A 19,278-nucleotide genomic window follows, 5' to 3' on the forward strand; every position below is an offset into this window, starting at 1 on the left:
TGAAGTTCTGCAACCTAATGTTACTGCTATTAAGAGTGGAGAAGGCCAGTGTTACACTGCTCATCTCTTTATAGGGGAATACAAAAGGAAAGATCAGATTTGCTTAGGGTGTATAATGCAGGTTCTGGATATGACAGATTGACTTGCCGAGCATTGGTGTAGCATGCCTTTAATCCCAGCACTCGGGAGGCAGAGGCATGGTGATCTCTGTGAATTCAAAGCCAGCCTGGTCTATAAGAACTAGTTCCAGGATAGGCTCCATAGCCACAGAGAAATCCTGTCTTGAAAAATAAAAAGAAATAAAAATAAAAAAAAGACTGACTTAAAATTCTGGCTTTATCATTCAATTGCTCTGAGACCAAAATTCACATATATAACCACTCTAAGCCTCATCTGCCAAATGGGAATATTAACAGTATTTACTTGAAACCGTGTAATAAGCACACTACTACTGGGGTACTTAATATTTAATAGCTATTATTATTCTCCTAATGACAATTCCTAGTAGTGGATGGCAACTACGTACTTAAATTGAAACTACTTATCCATGCCAAACCATCAATCATGGGGCCTGTGCCATGGTTATTTGCCATCAAGCCTGGGATCCACATGGTAGAAGGAACCAAATCCTGTAAGTTGGCCTCTGACCTCCACGTGCATTCGATAAAGCTCCTCCCCCACACAAATGAGGAAATGGTATCCAACATTACAAAACCATGCCTACGAGAATATTATTTATTTTATAGGATATTGGGAGTGAGTTCAGGGCTTTGTGCATATTAAGCACATACTTCACCATTAAGATACACTCCCCAGACGCAAAGCACCAAACATACACAAGGATCCCTCCCACCCCTAGGAGTTCTTTCTCACTTTTCCTTAGACTGCAGATTGGCAAATCTAGGGTCACTCTGCAAAATGCCTGCATGTGCTAAACACACCAGAGTGAAGTTAAGGGCAGATGGCACAACTTGAACCCTGACTGAAAAGATAAAATGTAGTGGTGCACACCTTTAATACCAACACTAGCCAGGCAGATCTGTCCCTTTGAGGCTAGCCTGATCTACGCAGCAAGTTAGAGGTCAGCCAGGGCTACATGGTGAGACTCTATTAAACATGATATTGGACACATAAATACCATGTGTATTACACACAGGTACGGCGGTATCACTTGTTCCGTTCGGCAAACATTTATCCTCATGCAAGTTATGCACCAGTTCTTTCCATTTCATTCGATAGTGAAATGGGGACAGAGAAATACTCAGTATAATAAGAGTGCTGTGTAATGAGCAGCGCCTCCGGGCTATGGACCTCTCTGTCCACCTGTAGTCACTTGAACCCTTTCTGCTAAGATTCAGTTTATTTCTTCCAGCCTTCGGGCTGTAAATGCTCATTTGCAAAGCAGTGTGGAAGGCTGTGTCTTTCATACTGGTAAATATTAAAAGCTCCTACTGTTAGGTTCATGCTTTGAACATTTAACAAATTGAAGGGTACCCCATCCAGGTGTGCATACTTCAAGCTGTGCACATGTGCTGACAGAAAAGGAACAGGGGTACACTCAACAGTGCCTCAGGGCATGATGGTGTCTGCCCCAAGAGGCCTGAGGAGAAACTTCGAGTCCATCACAGGAGGGTCGTCCTTCAAGACACCTGGTTCAAGGAGACTGTAATCAAGGCTGATGCAATAGATCTGTAATTCAGCACACGTGTCCTTGAGTCTTTTCAGCCCTTACAAGGGCCAGGGCTGTCTGAAGCACCGCCTGTGTGTTCCTCTTTCCAGTTTCCCTTTTGTCTGCTCCCACAGCCGGGGCGGCCGTGTTCAGAGGACAGGACTTTTCAACAACCTTGCTGCCAGTTGTGCTCAGAGCAGGCTGTGGTTCTGAGAGCAGCAGCCTTGCAATCTCTGCTCAGGCAAAGCTCGATTCCTCAGTGGAAGAGCGGGCCTTCGTTCTGAGGCCATCAGTCCCCGCCCCACCCCACGTGGTTGGAGGTTTTTAGAAGCGTGGCCATTGCCGCTTCACGCAGCTCTGGACTTGTGTGGTGTTTGTCCGCGCCTGTGTGGTGTTCGTCCTTTGGTCTTGCTTCCCCTCTGTCCAGCCACCATGATAAGAGCCAGCAGAGCCTTGGCCTCGCGTCTCGTGGGCGCTGCAGTCTCCCGGAGTCTGGCGGCCGCCCGTCACCAGGTGAGGAAATGCCATGCCTTCTGGAAGGGGCTCCAGGCTCTGACTGGAGTGAGGTAGGTCTTGCCCTTCAGGGTCAGACTCTAGAAGAAATCCGGAGCGAAGAAAGGTAACAGACCTTCGGTGGTCAGGTCAGTTGGCCTTGGCCAGGGCTTTAGCCTCGAGCTCTGCTGAATCACACTCCCTGGCGTTCTGGAGTCGGACCCACTAATTCACGAGGTAGCAGTTCTCCCCACCCGACACGGGGCGCATTGGATGTGCTTGGTCCCAGGCAGGATGTAGTCTATCGGAAGGCAGAACTATGAGCTTGGCTCTCTTTCCTTAAGAGCCGAAGGACAGTTCCAGATCTTTTTTTGTCTTTTTTTTCTTTCTGGAAGCAGGTTGTTTTTTTATGGCTTAAGACAATTTGCTTCTTTTTGACAGTCTGGAAAACCTGTAGATGTGTGGTAGATAATGTAGATATTTCTCCTTGATGTATCTTACATACGAAGGACTTTTCATTGTGCTTTAGTCCAAAATCCTACTACTTAATCCTAAAGGTTGCATGTGTTTCTCAGAGTAATAATTGGAAAAAGTCCAAGTGTACTTGTGTAGTTGACGGATGATGCATTCTCTCCGCCCCCCCCCCGCCGCCCAGGATGGCTGGAATGGACTTTGTCATGAGGCTTTTACTGTTTCAAGAAGGGATTATACGTAAGTATAACATTTTCTCCCAAAGTGTTTCTTTAATTAATTTAATTAAATTGAACATTAATTGAACACCTGGGCTGTGATCTATACATTTAAAAATAATTTTCCCTCTGTAACTAACTTTATATTTGTAGTGTATGAAATGTGCCACTGTTAACACTGACATAAAGCACAGTTATTATGTTGGAGACTACTGTTAAGATCGCCACGGTGTTTGACATATCTTACAGATCAGAGGCAACTAAAGGTCCAGTTCTGGGTATTGATCTGGGTACTACCAACTCCTGTGTGGCGATCATGGAGGGCAGACAAGCGAAGGTGAGCACAGTGGGAAGCCTGGGGTCACTTAGGTTTCCTGCCTGACCTTAGGTGTCTAGGAATGCTGAACCGAGCCGCGCATGCACCTTCAGGCAGGGGAATCTCTGAGTTTGAGGCCAGCCTGGGCTATAAATAGAACCCCTTTCTCAAAATGAACAACGAAGTTGAACCGAGTTTGGTGCTATTTTTCTTTTGAGACACTATATCCTGGGCTATCAAATGTGGATTATCTATTTAGTGCTAACATTACACACATTAGCTATTACTTCAGACTTTTTCTTTTGGTTTTTGGAGATGGGATTTCTCTAGCTTCAGAGCCTGTCCTGAAACTTGCTCTGTAGAGCAGGGTTGCCTCGAACTCAGAGATCGACCTGCCTCTGTTTTCTGGAGTGCTAGGATTAATGGCATGTGCCCTACCTTCTGGCCTAATTTGCATTTTAAAACTGCTTTTATTTTATTTATTTATTTGCACTTGGTAATTAACTTTTGGATATTGATAATTGAATGAATACAACTCTCTAGGATAGGATCTAAATGTGTTCTCTAGTGGTATGGGCAGTAATGCCCTTAGAGGACTTGGAATGGCTTTCTCAGCTGGGAGTTCAGCAGGGTTCAAGGTGTCTGCTATGTAGAGGTTGTTAGAGCCTCCTCAGAATGTGCAGATCTTTTCCTTTGAGTTGTCAAGACTTGAGAGCACCTGTGATTGTAGAGTTGTCTGTTCATTCTTGACCCTTCATGTTTTCTTTTCCCATGCCCTCACCTGAAACAACTCGGGTATTTACAGGAGTCTGGCTTACTGGACACTAAGAGAAGTGAAGCCCTTCCTTAGTTCTCGTTTATGCTGCTTGTCCTAACCCCCCATTTTCTGAAGCTTGTAGCTTCCACAAGAATTTTGCATAATAGCTATATTCAAGGTGGTATGGCCATAGACTTCTCCATACATTTGAAATGATAACTGTGTAGCATTCCCAGCAGTAAACATGCCAACTTAGTGTTATCCTTTTACATTTGTTTATGAATTGAGCTGTGGTTGTATCTTCAGTCATGGCTGCAAAGATGTCAGTGGTGACTAGTATCTTAATCATTACCTTTGGTAATTTTAGGTCCTGGAGAATGCTGAAGGTGCCAGAACTACGCCTTCTTTTGTTGCCTTTACAGCAGATGGAGAACGACTTGTTGGCATGCCAGCAAAGCGACAGGCTGTCATAAACCCCCAAAACACCTTCTATGCTACTAAACGTCTGATTGGACGTCGCTATGATGACCCCGAAGTACAGAAAGACGCGTGAGTAGGAAAAGCAACCTAGAGGGCCTTGTTCGAGGTCCTACGATCGAGTCACATAAACATTATTGTTCCTAGGAGATAATCCCATCTCCACCAAGAGTAAACCGTTTTTAAAAGCCCATTTGTGCTTTCACAGACTAGGTGTTTGTTTTGATGCACGTGATGGGTAATAGGTTAAGATACTTTAAGGTTTTTGAGATATTCCTAAACGATGTGTTCCTCATCAGTCATGTAAGGCTATTCTATGTCCTTAAGTTACATACATGTGTGTGTGCAGTCCTTTCCCATTATATTTATTCTTTGTTCGAGACAGGGTTACCTCTTGTAGCCCTTGTTATCCTGGAAATCACCTGTAGACCAGGCTGGCCTTGAATTCAGATTTGCCTGCCCCGCCTCCTGAGTGCTGGGATTAAAGGTGTGTGCCACCTCTGCTTGGCTAAGCTTTTGTTTATTAACATTTTTTTGTTTGTGGGTGTATTCATCCTCTCACAAGACAGGTCAGAGTACAATTTTGCTGGATTTTGTTCTCCTGTGTAAGTCCTGGGCATTAGCCTTGACAGTATGAGCCCTTATTTGGTTTTGGTTTTTCGAGACAGGGTTTCCCTGTGTAACAGTCATAGCTGTCCTGGACCTAGCTCTGTGGACCAGGCTGGCCTTGAACTCCCAGGGGTACACCTGGCCTCTGCCTCCCGAGTGCTGGGATTAAAGGCCTGCACCACGACCACCCAGCCTAAGCCCTTATTTGTTAAGCCACCTCCTTGTCCAGCTCTTTGGTTTGTTTTTTGGATTTTCAAGTCTGTGTAGCTTGACTGTCCTACAACTCACTCTGTAGACAAGGTTGCCTTCAGACATGTCTGCCTGCCTCTAGCACTTGTGTGCTAGGATTAAAGGCATGTGCCATCCCTGCCCAACCAGATCTTTGGGTTCTTTTGGTTTTGGCCACAGGTTTTCTCTGTGTAACAGGCCTACCTGTTCTGGAACTAGTTCTGTAGACCAGGCTGGCCTTGAACTCAGAGTTGAACTGGAGTTAGCTTTGTGCTGCCCTGTGGGTGCTGGGAATGAACCTGGGTCCTCTGGAAGAGCAGCCAGTGCTCTTAACCACTGGTCTCGGTCAGTCTCTCTCTCTCTTCCTCTCTCTCTCATTTTTCGAGATCAGGTTTCTCTGTAGCTTTGGACCCATCCTGGAACTAGCTCTTGTAGGTTGGTGTTGAACAGAGAGATCCACCTGCCTCTGCCTCCCTAGTGCTGGGATTAAAGGTGTGCGCCACACCACCCGGCTCACTTATAATGATATAATTCTTCTTTATTTTTTCAGCAAAAATGTTCCCTTTAAGATTGTCCGTGCCTCTAATGGTGATGCCTGGCTTGAAGCTCATGGAAAACTCTATTCCCCCAGTCAGATAGGAGCATTTGTGTTGATGAAGATGAAAGAGACTGCGGGTGAGAAGATTTAGTTCATTCTGGGGAAATTGGAAGTATTGGTGGTTCCTCTGCGTTTATAGATTGATGCCCTGTAGATTATGCTCTTTGCACAGGAAATGTAGGAACGGCAAAACTGTGGGACTCTTCACACTTCATCTGCAGGTTGAGTTTAATTTCCCTAATGATACCTGCTGTTGCTTTTTCAGGATGGGCAGTGTAGTATTTGTTAAAATCCAGAAAGCTACACTTATCAACAATTGATGATAAGTCTTAACTGAAATGCTACATACAGGTGACTTTGGATTTCTAGCCAATACCACCTTGTCTGCTGAGCTACACAGAAGTACTTCCTACATCTCCAAATAACTTGGTAACTGGGGGGAGGAGGGCTGCCTTGAGCTTCTGCTACTGTTACAGCCTCCGAAGAACTAACAGTGGTCAAGGTGGTTCGTTTCTGAGAATAAATTTCATACTGGAGTTTACGTTATCTTCAGGCTAATTTTGTAGCCAAGGCTGGTGTTAAACTTAGGGTGATCTTCCTGCCTCAGCTTTGGGTGCCAAGATAACAAAAGGCATGAGCTGTGTAAGTCAGGACAGCCTTAAACTCATCTTCCTGCTGCTTCCCTGGTGCTAGATTGCTGGCGTACAAAACAGTGTTCAGTGTTTTTCTATGTGGCCTGTCTGCAGGTTAAGCTACAAAGGAGGAGGTGAGTGTTCTCTATTGCTCCACAAGAGGAATTGAGGAGGGATATTAGGCTTTGTTAGTAATTTTGATGCTTTTTTTTCTGACATAATGCCACAATTGAAGTTTTTATTCTTTTTTCCAGAAACTAACTTGAGTCACACAGTAAAGAAGGCTGTGATCACAGTCCCTGCTTATTTCAATGACTCCCAGCGACAGGTAAGGTCAATTATATCTCCTATTTGCCTGGGGGAGGTGCCAGAGTTAAAGGATGGAAAGATAACACCTGTTTCTTCTTTTCCTAGGCCACTAAGGATGCTGGCCAAATAGCTGGGTTGAATGTACTTCGAGTGATTAGTGAACCCACAGCTGCTGCCCTGGCGTATGGTGTGGACAAATCCGAAGATAAAGTGTAAGTGGATAAAGCGTAGATACTCCTACCTGAATTATAGGCTTTTAACGTGATTTTTTTAATTACATTTTTTAATTGTGTTGGTACTTGTGTTGAAGGTACCATTTGTGCCATGGCGTGTGTGTGGAGGTCAGAAGATAAAGTGTGTGAGCTGGCTTTTGTCTTTCTCCAACACGGGTCTTGGATCAGGATGTCAGGCTTGACAGCAAGTGCCCTCACCTCAAAGGCCCTTTCATTTGTTTAATTAAAACTTACTCATTTTCAATTGTAAATGTGTTTGTGTATGGGTATATACACAATATTGCAGACACCTTCAGAGATCTCAGATTCCCCTAGAGATTAAATTACTGGTGGCTGTGAGCTACCTGATGTAAGTACTGGAAATCAAACTGGTCCTCTCTGCTTTAAAAGCTGCTGAACTCGCTCTAACCCATACTGATGTAGGAGTGTCTTCTTCTATCTATCTGTTGCTTTCATTGGTTAATTAGTAAAGAAAACGGCTTGGCCTGATAGGTCAGAACGTAGGTAGGCGGGGAAGACAGAACAGAATAGTGGGAGAAAGAAGCAGAGTCCTGGAGATTCAGCCATGAAGCTCTGTCCCAAGATGGATGTAGGTTAGAATCTTCCCGGTAAGCCACCACCTCGTGGTGCTACACAGATGAATAGAAATGGGTTAATCAGATGTGAGAGTTAGCCAGTAAGAGGCTAGAACTAATGGACCAGGCAGTGCTTAAATGAATACAGTTTTCGGTGTAATTATTTCGGGCATAAAGTAGCCTGCGGAAGGACAGGGGCCGCTGCACCATATCACTATACCCATACCTTCCTTATCATTGACTATGTGTGTGGCGGGGCATGTTCATAACAGTGTGCATGTGGAAGGGCAACGTAGAGTTCATTCTCTCTCCACATAGGTTCCTGAGGTTGCATCAGGCTTGGAGCCAAGGATCTTTATCGGATAAAAAGCTATCTTGCCAGTCCTCATGTAGTAAATTTTTTTGTTTTTCAAGACAGAATTTTTGCTGTGTAGCCCTGTCTTTCCAGGGACATACAACTAGCTCCTAACTCAGATCCACATCGATAAATAAATCATTCTTAAAGATTTATTCTATATTTCCATCGCATAGGGTTTAAAAGATTTTGCTTAGAATATGCCTCTTTTATTCTCTTCAAATTTGTACATATTGTCTGTGCTTTTAGCTTCAAGACAATTTTTTTTTACTGTTTTCCTTGGTACCTTGGACAATTTTTATTTGTATTACTATGCATGTTAAATACTTTGGGAACCATGGTTTGAGTGATACAAATTTTACTGGCCTCTCTGTATGTTACCAATGCCATATGTTAAGAGGCATGTCAATTACTAGATTTCAAAATTACTGAATATCAGGAAAATAACTAAGTCAATCTTTGGTTGCTGAATTCATTCCTTTGTAATAGGTTTTGTGTCTCTAGGCTCTAAATGTTCTTTTGTTTTCCTTTCTAGCATTGCTGTGTACGATTTAGGTGGTGGAACCTTTGATGTCTCTATCCTGTGTATTACGGATGGAGTGTTCGAGGTGATATCCACCAATGGGGATGCTTCCTTAGGTGGTGAAGACTTTGACCGGGCTTTGTTACAGCACATTGTCAAGGAGTTCATGAGGGAGGTGAGTTACCATTGTGGTTAATGTGTAGGCTTTTGTGTAGGAGGTTCAGAATTTTTGTTCAGATTGCTCTTCTGCTTTCTGAATAATTTCTTTTACACTAAGGTAACTAATTACATTCAGGGTCATGGGTAAACTCAACCATTTAGTTACACATAGCACCTTAGATTGGGAACCAAAGACTTAAATATATTGGTTACAGTATGGGAGAAGGAATTGTAGAATCTCTGCAGACCTGGAGCTTGGAAGAGTTGGTAGGAGTTCAGTTTACTGATCCTTGATGAGATAACTTTGATAGTAGGTCATTTTTCAGGTGATAAGTTTTTAGTTTTTGTTTTGAAGGGGGCGGTGCTTTAAGTCTTGGCTGTTCTGGAACTCGGTCTATACACCAGGCTTGCCTAGAATTCACAGAGGTCCCCTCATCTCTGCTTCATGAGTGCTGGGTTTAAAAACAATACGGGTACCACTTCCACCCGGTTTTGTCCCCTAGCCCATAAATCTCACAATTTATATTTTTTTTATAAAGGGATGACTTTTATAAGCAGACAATCTACATTGCCACTGCAGTTTCTCTATTAATTGTCTTATGAATCCTATTTTGTAGACAGGGATTGATTTGACCAAAGACAACGTGGCCCTTCAGAGGGTTCGGGAAGCTGCTGAGAATGCTAAGCGTGAACTCTCCATCTCTCTACGGGTGAGACATGAAGAAATCCGAGTTGTTTTAAAGATGGATATTTTTAACCTAACCTTATTTGAATCATATATTCTAATTTACCTAATTTACCTGCACCACTACTAATTTACCTAATTTACCTAATTACCTAATTTACCTAATTTACCTGCACCACTACTGCCCAGCTCACAGTATGTTTCTTAAAGATCACATGATAATTGCTTCAGCTTGTCTGCTCCAGTCTTCATTGATAAGATGTGTATACCCCATTAAAAGAGATTTTAGTGTATTTCCACTGCCTCTTAGGAATTTAGTAAGGCTGATTTTTTTCTGTGCTCCCTAGGTCCTATCCTAGGGTACAGTCTTAACCTTAATTGGAGTCATAAAGATTAACTTGTAGTGAAATATTTTCTGTGTAGACTGTCATCAACTTGCCATTTCTTACAACGGATGCTTCTGGACCTAAGAATTTGAATATGACGGTAACTCGCACTCAGTTCGAACACATAGTCACCGATTTAATCAAGAAAACTATTGCTCCATGCCAGAAGGCAATGCAAGATGCCAAAGTCAGCAAGAGTGACATAAGAGAAGTGGTTCTGGTTGGTGGCATGACGAGAATGCCCAAGGTATGGACTCGTGTTATAGTCTTTATAAGGGGGGAGGGGGAATCAATACATAATGCATTTTAATTAAGAGATGCAAAGAAGGGTATCAGGAAGAATATTAAACCCATTCTCGTAAAGATTATGTTGTCAAGCATTCATGGTAGTCATTTCCCCAGGAGATGTTTTTTGGGAAACATTTTCCCTGCATAGTGCTTGGGGCTTTTTGCATTTCTTTAACAAAGATCTTTGCAGTGATGCATTTTATTAATCAGCACATCATTCTGATATCGGATGTGTAGAAATACTGAGCACAGACTGTTGAAGGTGCACTTGTTCCTTGGAGGCTGGATAGGTTTACCTTGGGTTCAAGTGAATGGTGGAATTACTGCTTTTGGTGGCTTGTGTTGTTTGTGCGTGGTTTTGCTGCTCTGTTTTAACACTGGGATATTGGAAAATCGGTCTAGAGTAAAGCTAGACATAGAACTCGGGTTCCAGAGGACACATTGATATTAACAAATTATCCCAAGATGCTGTGCACTTTCATTATTAGCTCTTAACAAATGGGGTCAAAAACAACCCCACGGAATTGGTATTAGTGCTTCCTTCAAATTGGCCTTTGATTATGTCAATGTAGGCAGTATTTTATAATCCCTTGTCTTGTGCTGTTTCCAGTGATGATTGCCATCTGGAAGACAGATAATTGAAGCAAACGCTTCTAAATTAAGCGGACAAAGTGAGTTGTCCAATGTGAACAGAAAGTCGGCATTCTTGGAGCTGAGTCCATCTGACTTGGGATCTGCTTGGCATCTTCATGCTCTGTCTCAGTTCAGCAGTGGCCCTGGGTGTTGGCTAACAGGTTCTTTGTCCTCCATACATAGGTTCAGCAGACTGTGCAAGAGATTTTTGGCAGACTCCCAAGTAGAGCTGTAAATCCTGATGAGGCTGTAGCCATGGGAGCTGCCATTCAGGGAGGTGTGCTGGCTGGTGATGTCACAGATGTGCTGCTCCTGGACGTCACTCCCCTCTCTCTGGGTATTGAGACTCTGGGAGGTGTCTTTTCCACACTTATTAAGAGGAACACCACAATTCCAGCCAGAAGGAGCCAGGTAAGAGTTATCCTTCCTAACAGGTTTTAAGTCCTATGAGTGTGTAATTGCAGCCACTTGATGAACTTCTTAAAACACTTTGTTTCTAAATCCACACCAGCTGACTGGATGGTGAGATTACCGTGGTTTTTTGATTTGTGTGTGTGTGTGTGTGTGTGTGTGTGTGTGTGTGTGTGTGTGATTTTTGTTTTCTTGCAGTTCCTAGAAAAGTTCTTAGATAATCAGCTAGGAGTGGTGAATAAGGGAAGGATAATGCAGTCTCCTAAAAGGGCTGTTGTCATTCTGTTGTCGGAAACAAAATAAAAAGTGTGGTGGTTAGCAACATGGGACTAGGGTTGATTTCAGCGTGAATGATGGGGACTGGGTCATACACTACCAAGCACTGATATGGGCGTGTCCTGGCATGGTCCTAGATGAAGAATTACTTTTTTTGGGGGGGGGGGGTTTCGAGACAGGGTTTATCTGTAGCTTTGGACCCTCTCCTGGAACTAGTTTTTATAGATCAGACAGTCCTCGAACTCACTAAGATCCACCTGCCTCTGCCTCCCTAGTGCTGGGATTAAAGGCATGTGCTACTACCGCCCGGCTGAAGAATTACTTCTTGTGCCTGGTTGGATCATCCCAACACTTGGGAAGTTGAGGCATGGAAACTGACAGTAGAGAACTGCCTGGATCGTGTAGTGTGACATTTTCTCAAATGGCTGTGTTTCCAAACTCAAATCAGTCTTGCGTTTTTCTAAAGATTTATGATGCAGGCAGTGTTCTGCCTGCATGTATCTTTGCAGGCCAGAAGAGGGCACCAAAGCTCATTACAGATGGTTGTGAGCACATGTGGTTGCTGGGAATTGGACTCGGGACCTTTGGAAGAGCAGGCAAAGCTCTTAACCCCTGAGAGATGTCTCCATCCCCCAGTCTTGCGTTTCTTTAGAATCTCTCTGGTATTTGTGCAGTGATGTATTTGTCAACAAAAGAGTGTGATGACATCTCGGGACTGAGCACATGGTACATCGCCTGCCTCTGGTCTTACGTCCCTGCACTGACAAACTTGTTTCAAATCCTTGCTTTAATGCCTTAAACTTACAAACTTTAGAGATATACCTTTGTTCTGAGAGTAATATATGTTAGGAATCATCCAGTAATAGAATGTGAATATGTCTAGTTAGCCTTTTTCTGTATAATGGGTGTAGTTTAATGAGATTACCAAGTAGGGAAGTTTTCCTTCCTCACTAGGTATTTTCTACCGCTGCTGATGGACAAACTCAAGTAGAGATTAAAGTGTATCAGGGAGAGCGAGAGATGGCTGCAGACAACAAACTTCTAGGACAGTTCACCTTGGTAAGTATTTCAAATCTGAATATCATGCCTTTAAGTCATAGCTTACATAGTTACAGTATCTAACCTCTCCAAACTGCTTGCAAACAGGTGTACGGTTACTTTATTAATACTTTATAGAGATTTTATTATTGTATGGGTGTATCTCTATGTACTAAGGGCACTAAGGCCAGAAGAGGGTATTGGTTTCCCTGGAATTGGATTTACTACAGTTTTCTGCAATGTGGATGCTGGGAATTGAACCTGGGTCCTCGGGAAGAATCGCAAGGGCTCTTAACTGCTGAACCGTCAGCCCAGCCCATACTGTGCTACTTTTGAAAAACAGTTTTCATAGGTGAACTATGAAACTCAAAAATCCAGTACTTTTTATGTTTTCAGATCTTTATTGAAAAGCCAGGGACATGTTCAGTTTCAGAAGCAGTGCTAACTCAGAAACCAGTTGAGTCATGATCGATTGTTTCAAAACCACTTGATGGCCACTGTTTTGGGTCAGCATTGCTACAGCGAAGAAGTCCTGATTTACTGAAAAAACTCTGGGCCCACACAGCTATTATGGTTTTGTATTTGCTCCATAAAGCACTAAAATCTCAAGTTTCTGTATTTTAGTGAAGATACTACTTGATTTCGGGAGCAAGTGGTGGATGGCCTGTTTGGAAATGTGAGCACATCTGAGAGGAGCTGACTCTGAGTATTTACTTTAGGTTGGAATTCCCCCGGCCCCTCGTGGAGTCCCTAAAATTGAAGTTACATTTGACATTGATGCCAATGGTATTGTACACGTTTCTGCCAAAGATGAAGGAACAGGACGTGAACAACAGAGTAAGTATTCAGACTGTATGAATGATATGATGCTGAGAACTTCGTCCAGCAGTAGAGTGCCTTCCAGCATATGTGATGCCGTGGGTTTGCTTACCAGCAAAGGAAAAGTAAGGTGGCCGTTATGAGGAACTACATCCTGTTTCTAGGCCTTTTCTCCCCTGGGGTGGTTGCTACCACACTGCCCCTCTTTCCAGTAATCAGAGAGAGGGGTGTTTCACTTGCATGGATTTGGTTTCTTTCTCTTTTGGTTTTCTGAGCATCCTGGAACTAGCTCTGTAGGCCAGGCTGGCCCCAAACTCAAGGTTCGTCTGCTTCTGCCTCTTGAGTGCTGGGACTAAAGGGGTGCACTACTACCACCCAGCTAGATGCCTGCATTTTCATAAGTTAACATTAGGAGTGAGCAAACAGGCAAGCCTGACCTTGTGGATTGCTGAAGTTTCACTAGGGAGGCAGGTCACTTGGTCTTTTTATACAGTTTACTCGTGAGACAATAACTAATACTCAAAATTGGAATCATTCAGATTAGTTACTATAGAGGCAGCATTTATCTACTTGTTTCTTTATTGTGGAGGCTGGGTCTCATTTTGTAGCCGTGCTGGCCTTAAGCTCAGAGTTGCCTGCTTCTTGAGAGTTGGGATTAAAGGTGCGCACCATGTAGTGTAATGTTATTTGTTCATACAGTGAAGGAAGAGAACTAAAGAATTTTTTTAATTAACTCCAGTGGTGATCCAGTCTTCTGGTGGATTAAGCAAAGATGACATTGAAAATATGATTAAAAATGCAGAGAAGTATGCTGAGCAAGACCGGAGAAAGAAGGTGATTACTTCTGCTGAACGTGTTAAAGCTGACAGGCTGGGCAGTTCACTGCTCTTAAGTTTCTCGTCTTTATTGTTCCCTTTCATTAATTTATACTTTGTTTAATGTGAAATTACACCCTGTAGTCAGGATGATTTCCACAATCCTCCAATTTCTCAGTCTCCCCTGGTACCTGGGACTAAGGGCACATTCTGGGTTTGGAGTGTACTTAGTCTCTCACTATCAAAATTCCCAGGTCACAAAAACCAACTCAACTCTTTCTCAGGGTCACCCCAAGTACGTCTGATCGTAGTTTTACTGTTAATGGTGTGGCAAGTAACTTACTGTCTCACGGGATATAGACCTTAATGAAACTTGTGTTGACTGGAACGTCAGTTATGTTAAACTCATGATTACTTAAAGGAACATGTGGAAGCAGTTGTCATGGCTGAAAGAATTATTCATGACACAGAAACCACGATGGAAGAATTCAAGGACCAGTTACCTGCTGAGGAAGTAAGTTATTAGAAACAATCAAACAGAATATTCGCTGATTCACTGAAGGTCATTTTTATTTGGGTTTTTGAAAACATGAATAAAGGGCAGAGGTGGGAAGGCAAAAATGAGAATTTGAATAGTGCACTACATGTAATGAGACAGAAGATTCTCGAAAATTTTTTGTTGTCTTTTACAGTGCAACAAGCTAAAGGAAGAGATTTCCAAAACGAGAGAACTGCTTGCTCAAAAGGACAGTGAAACGGCAGAAAACATTAGACAGGCAGCATCTTCACTGCAGCAGGCATCACTGAAGCTCTTTGATGTGGCATATAAAAAGGTACAAGGGCTGGGGCGGGTGTTTGGTCGAGATTCCTGGGAACAGAATGTTACAGGGAGAGGCATAGGAAATAGCGATGGGCGGGTAGAAGAAATGTTGAATACAATATGAGTTATGTATGAGGGATGAGGTTAGACCTAATGTGAAATCTCAGTGATCCAAATATTTTCCCAACAGATGGCATCTGAACGGGAAGGTTCTGGAAGTTCTGGTACTGGGGAACAGAGGGAAGACCAGGAGGAGAAACAGTAACAGCGCAAGGCATTGAGAGAGGCCAGAAGGACAACATGAAGCTGTTGTCCTGCAGTTGTCCTGAGCAGACGTTACTGTTTTAGCAGTAACCCATATCACTTCCTTAATAAATAAATGTAGTGATTATAAGCATGTATCCATCCCCACACCTGCCTGATTTTGTTGTCACTGGTGATCGAACCTAGGGGGGAAGCACAGTTGCCAGCAGTAAAGGTGTTTTGTTAGTGTCCCCGTTGCTAAGGATCAAACTCAGAACTCTGCCTTGAGCAAGCTCTATTGACAGCCCAAGTCTACAGCTGTGCAGTGAATGGTGACCTTGAATTTCTGATCTTCCATTCTCGGTCTCACAAGTGTTCACCCCCATACCTGGTGGTCTATGGGGCGCTGGGGATGGAGCCAGCCTCGTGTACACGAACAAGCAGTTGACCACCAGAGCTACACCAGGAAAGGAATAGAAAGAGGAATTAAAACCACAAGCATGGGTGATGTTTCCTGAGCAACACAATTTGAATGGCCAGAATAAGCAGCAATCCTGTCAGTCTGTTTGGTTGGTGCTGCTGTAGTGGTTGTTGGGTGGCTAGGAGAGCCCAAGGGTTGAGGGCTGAGACATCTATCAGATTTCCTTCTGCATCATCCTGAAGAGAGCAGCCGTGGGCAAACGATTGAGCCTGCAGCCTCAAGCAACTTTATATGAGCATCGGACTGCTCCTGAGGATAAAACCCTCATCCCCCTTTAGGACCTCCATGGCTTGACAAGTGGGAGATCTATTCCTGCCACAACACTCAACTACTTCCTGGGCAGATAAGGAATCTGTTGTTTCCTCTCTTCTATTATGCTATTTACAACTTTAAAATCTTCAAGTCTCTTAAGCTGTCATGAAACAGGGCACATAATAGCACAGTGGAACACTTCATACAGATTTGATGAACGTTACCTTGCGCAGTCCACACCTGACGCTTAACCCTAAGTATTTTCAGCGTCCGCTTTACACGATTCCCACAATTATCAAGGTCAGGAATATCAGCACTGAAATAACATTTTAATAATTCATATTAAAACTCTGTCCAGTATCTTGCTCACAGCTGGAATCCCAGCACTTAGGAGGCTGAGGCTGGGGGATTCTCCAAGTTTGGAGACAGCACAGACCACAATGAGACCAGTTTTCTATCTTAAACAATAAAAGCAATTCCTTTGATCAGAGCACAGGATGACATCAGTCCTCAAGTAAACTAAATCTGAAGCTCTTGAAGTTTCTGAATCAGAAGTTGGAGATTAGAAACAATGGTAGTGGTTGTAGGTGGAAAACTCTTTGCAAAGTGGACTTAAAGCCACTGCTTGGACACTGATGTTTGTAGTGTAGTCCTGGTTGGCTGGGAACTCGCTCTGTAGAACAGACAGGCCTCGAATTTATAGAGATCCACCTGTCTCTGCTCCTGAGTGCTGGGATTGAAGGCATGTGTTACCATCGCCTGGCTCACACTGGACATTTGAAATTGTTCAAGACAGGGACTCACACAATCCAGGTTTACTCTGCAGCTTGGGCAGCCCTTGAACTGAAGATCCTCCTGCCTCACTTTTTGAAGCGTAGGAACTTTGAGCATGTATCAGTATCCTACCCTCCTCTTGCTTTTGTTTAAGATGGGAGTCTTATGTTCCCCTCCCTACTCAACTCAACTGACCACCTCGGTACCAGAGCAGCTGACTGGCTATGCTCTAGCCAGAGCCACAGGTGTGCACCACTCGGCCAGTTTTCTTTTTTTCCCAGCAAGTGAGGCAGCTCAAATTGAGAATTTTGCTCATGCTAGACAAGTATTCTTCCACTGAGGAATATCACAGTTCCAAGCAGAATTTAGTATGGGACTCTGGTTGGAGCAGGAGAAAAACCAAAAACTCCAAAAAACATTTATCCCTAGCAAGGGTTGCAGATGCGGGACATAAAGCAGGTGGTGGAGTGTTTCCTAGCATCCTCAAGGCCAAGGCAATAGGCATGCATTTTACTAACATACTTAATGATGAATTGTTCACATTCAACCTCGGTGGCCAGAGGTTTTGTTCTTTTCCGTACTGGGTACCACCAGTATGTCCAATCCTGACACCACCGGGAGTTAGCACTAGATCCCACAAGTTAAACACCTGTAGGTCTACTTTGGATGCCTGGTAAGAGTTCCAGGCTGAACCTGACAAATGGGACCTTCTTGCTGGGTTTGACAACTTGCTAGAGTGGCTCACAGAACACAGGACACACCTTATGCATCCCAGGGGTTAGTACAAACGATACAGAATAACAGCCTAGTGAGGGTCCAGGAGGGTCCTGAGCTCGGGGCTTTTGTCTCTTGCTCTTGCCGCTACTACAAATGAACCTCCCCGCTTTCCAAATGCTATGTTTGGCTTAAGAAGTTACTGGATCACCTCTCCCCCTGTGGCTGCAGCACAATGTCCGTCTTGCAGCTCTTCAATTATGTTAGGCCCCTAATTTACTCAGCCTCCACACTTTATTTCAGAATTAAATTCCTTGTCATACACTCATAATATCTGCCCAGTTGTTTTAATACACAACATATAAAGATCAGCTGCCCATCATTCAGGAGGCTGAGGCAGGAGTGTTGCCCAGATTTTAAGGCCCTACCTCAATGATCCTCTCTCAAACAAATGAAACTATAAAAATGACTTCCTTCGCAGCAGTGGTGCATGCCTTTAATCCTAGTAATAGAGATAGAGGCAAGCGGCTCTCTGAGTTCGAGGCCAACCTGGTCTACAGAGAAACCCCATCTCCGAAAAAATTTTTTATCATTATTATTAGTAATTTATTAATTTCCACTTCCTCGCCTCCTCCCAATACACTCCCACTCCCCCCACTCCCTCTCCTCCTCCCTCTCTAGTCCTAAGAGCAGTCAGGGTTTCCTGCCCTGTGGGAAGTTCAAGTTCCTCCCCCACCTCCCTCCAGGTCTAGGAAGGTGAGCATCCAAACAGACTAGGATCCCAAAAAGCCAGTACCTGCAGACTTGCAGACGAAAGCAGTCCCAGTGCCGTTATCAACGGCTTCTCAGACAGCTCCCATGTCAGCCACATTCAGAGAATCCGGTTTGATCACATGCTCCTTCAGTCCCATTCCAGCTGGCCTTGGTGAGCTCTCATTAGATCAGTCCCCTTGTATCAGTGGGTGATTGCCCCCCTCGCGGTCCTGGCTTCCATGTTCATGTTCTCCCTCCTTCTGCTCCTCATTTGGACCTTGGGGGCTCAGTCCAGTGCTTCAATGTGGGTCTCTGTCTCAATCTCCATCTATCGTCGGATGAAGGTTCCCTCTGATCCTGACTTCCTTGCTCACAGTCTCCCTCCTTCTGCTTCTCATTTGGACCTAGCGAGTTAAGTCCTGTGTTCCAATGTGGGTCTCTGACTCTATCCCCATCCATGACCAGATGAAGGTTCTATGGTGATATGCAAAATATTCATCAGTATGGTTACGGGCCAAGGCCAGTCCAGGCACCCACTCCTCTGCTGCCTAGGGAACAATCTGGGGACCACTCCTTGGACATGGGAACCCCTCTAGAATCAAGTCTCTTGCAAACCCTAAAATGGCTCCCTTAGTTGAGATATATACTTCCCTGCTCCCATATTCATCCTTCCTCCCTCCCCTCCCCATCCCATTCCCCCAAGCTATCCCCCATCCTCCCCTTCTCCCTTCTCTCTAACCATCTCCCCTTACTTCCACACCCCACCCCCCATGCACCAAAGTTTGCCTGGCAATCTTGACTACTTCCAATATCCAGGAGGATAACTATATGATTTTCTTCAGGTTCACCTTCTTATTTAGCTTCTCTAGGATAATAAATTATAGGCTCAAAGACCTTTAACTATGACTAGAATCCACTTATGAGTGAATACATACCATATTCCTCTTTTTGGGTCTGGGTTACCTCACTCAGTAAAGAGTTTTCTGTTTCCATCCATTTGCATGCAAAATTCAAGATGTCTTTTTTTTTTTTACCGCTGAGTAAAACTCTAATGTGTATATGTTCCACACCTTTTTTAACCATTCTTCTATTGAGGGGCACCTAGGTTTTTTCCAGATTCTGGCTATTACAAATAGTGCTGCTATGAACATAGTTGAACAAATGCTTTTGTAGTATGTTAGGGCATCTCTTGGGTATATTCCCAAGAGTGGAATTGCTGGGTCATGAGGGAGGTTGACTCCCAGTTTCCTGAGAAACCGCCACACTGGT

At 43.8% G+C, this 19,278-nt stretch overlaps 1 protein-coding gene and 1 non-coding gene across 2 annotated transcripts; both read left to right on the forward strand.

The window, feature by feature from the left end:
• Positions 1-2,024: 2,024 nt before the first annotated feature.
• On the forward strand, positions 2,025-15,193 carry LOC146891788 (stress-70 protein, mitochondrial-like). Its single transcript, XM_087896132.1, has 17 exons — positions 2,025-2,182; positions 2,817-2,872; positions 3,100-3,187; positions 4,291-4,472; positions 5,788-5,912; positions 6,722-6,795; positions 6,882-6,988; positions 8,475-8,637; positions 9,239-9,331; positions 9,730-9,939; positions 10,797-11,024; positions 12,255-12,359; positions 13,058-13,175; positions 13,897-13,991; positions 14,394-14,486; positions 14,665-14,805; positions 14,983-15,193. The coding sequence occupies exons 1-17, from the start codon at positions 2,102-2,104 to the stop codon at positions 15,055-15,057; spliced, it is 2,034 nt and encodes a 677-aa protein (XP_087752258.1). The 5' UTR covers positions 2,025-2,101; the 3' UTR covers positions 15,058-15,193.
• On the forward strand, positions 10,165-10,231 carry LOC148120015 (small nucleolar RNA SNORD63). Its single transcript, XR_015734793.1, has one exon. It is a non-coding gene; the product is annotated as a small nucleolar RNA SNORD63 (small nucleolar RNA).
• Positions 15,194-19,278: the final 4,085 nt, after the last annotated feature.

The sequence above is a fragment of the Myodes glareolus genome, chromosome 13 (genome assembly GCF_982192425.1).
Source record: "Myodes glareolus chromosome 13, mMyoGla1.1, whole genome shotgun sequence".
Taxonomy (NCBI): domain Eukaryota; kingdom Metazoa; phylum Chordata; class Mammalia; order Rodentia; family Cricetidae; genus Myodes; species Myodes glareolus.

Excerpts from the sequence above, each read along its gene's own strand:
- LOC146891788 (XM_087896132.1), top strand. The coding sequence starts at position 2,102 with ATGATAAGAGCCAGCAGAGCCTTGGCCTCGCGTCTCGTGGGCGCTGCA. Across the intron at positions 8,638-9,238 it reads TCAAGGAGTTCATGAGGGAG|ACAGGGATTGATTTGACCAA; the intron begins GTGAGTTACCAT and ends CCTATTTTGTAG. Across the intron at positions 9,940-10,796 it reads GCATGACGAGAATGCCCAAG|GTTCAGCAGACTGTGCAAGA; the intron begins GTATGGACTCGT and ends CTCCATACATAG.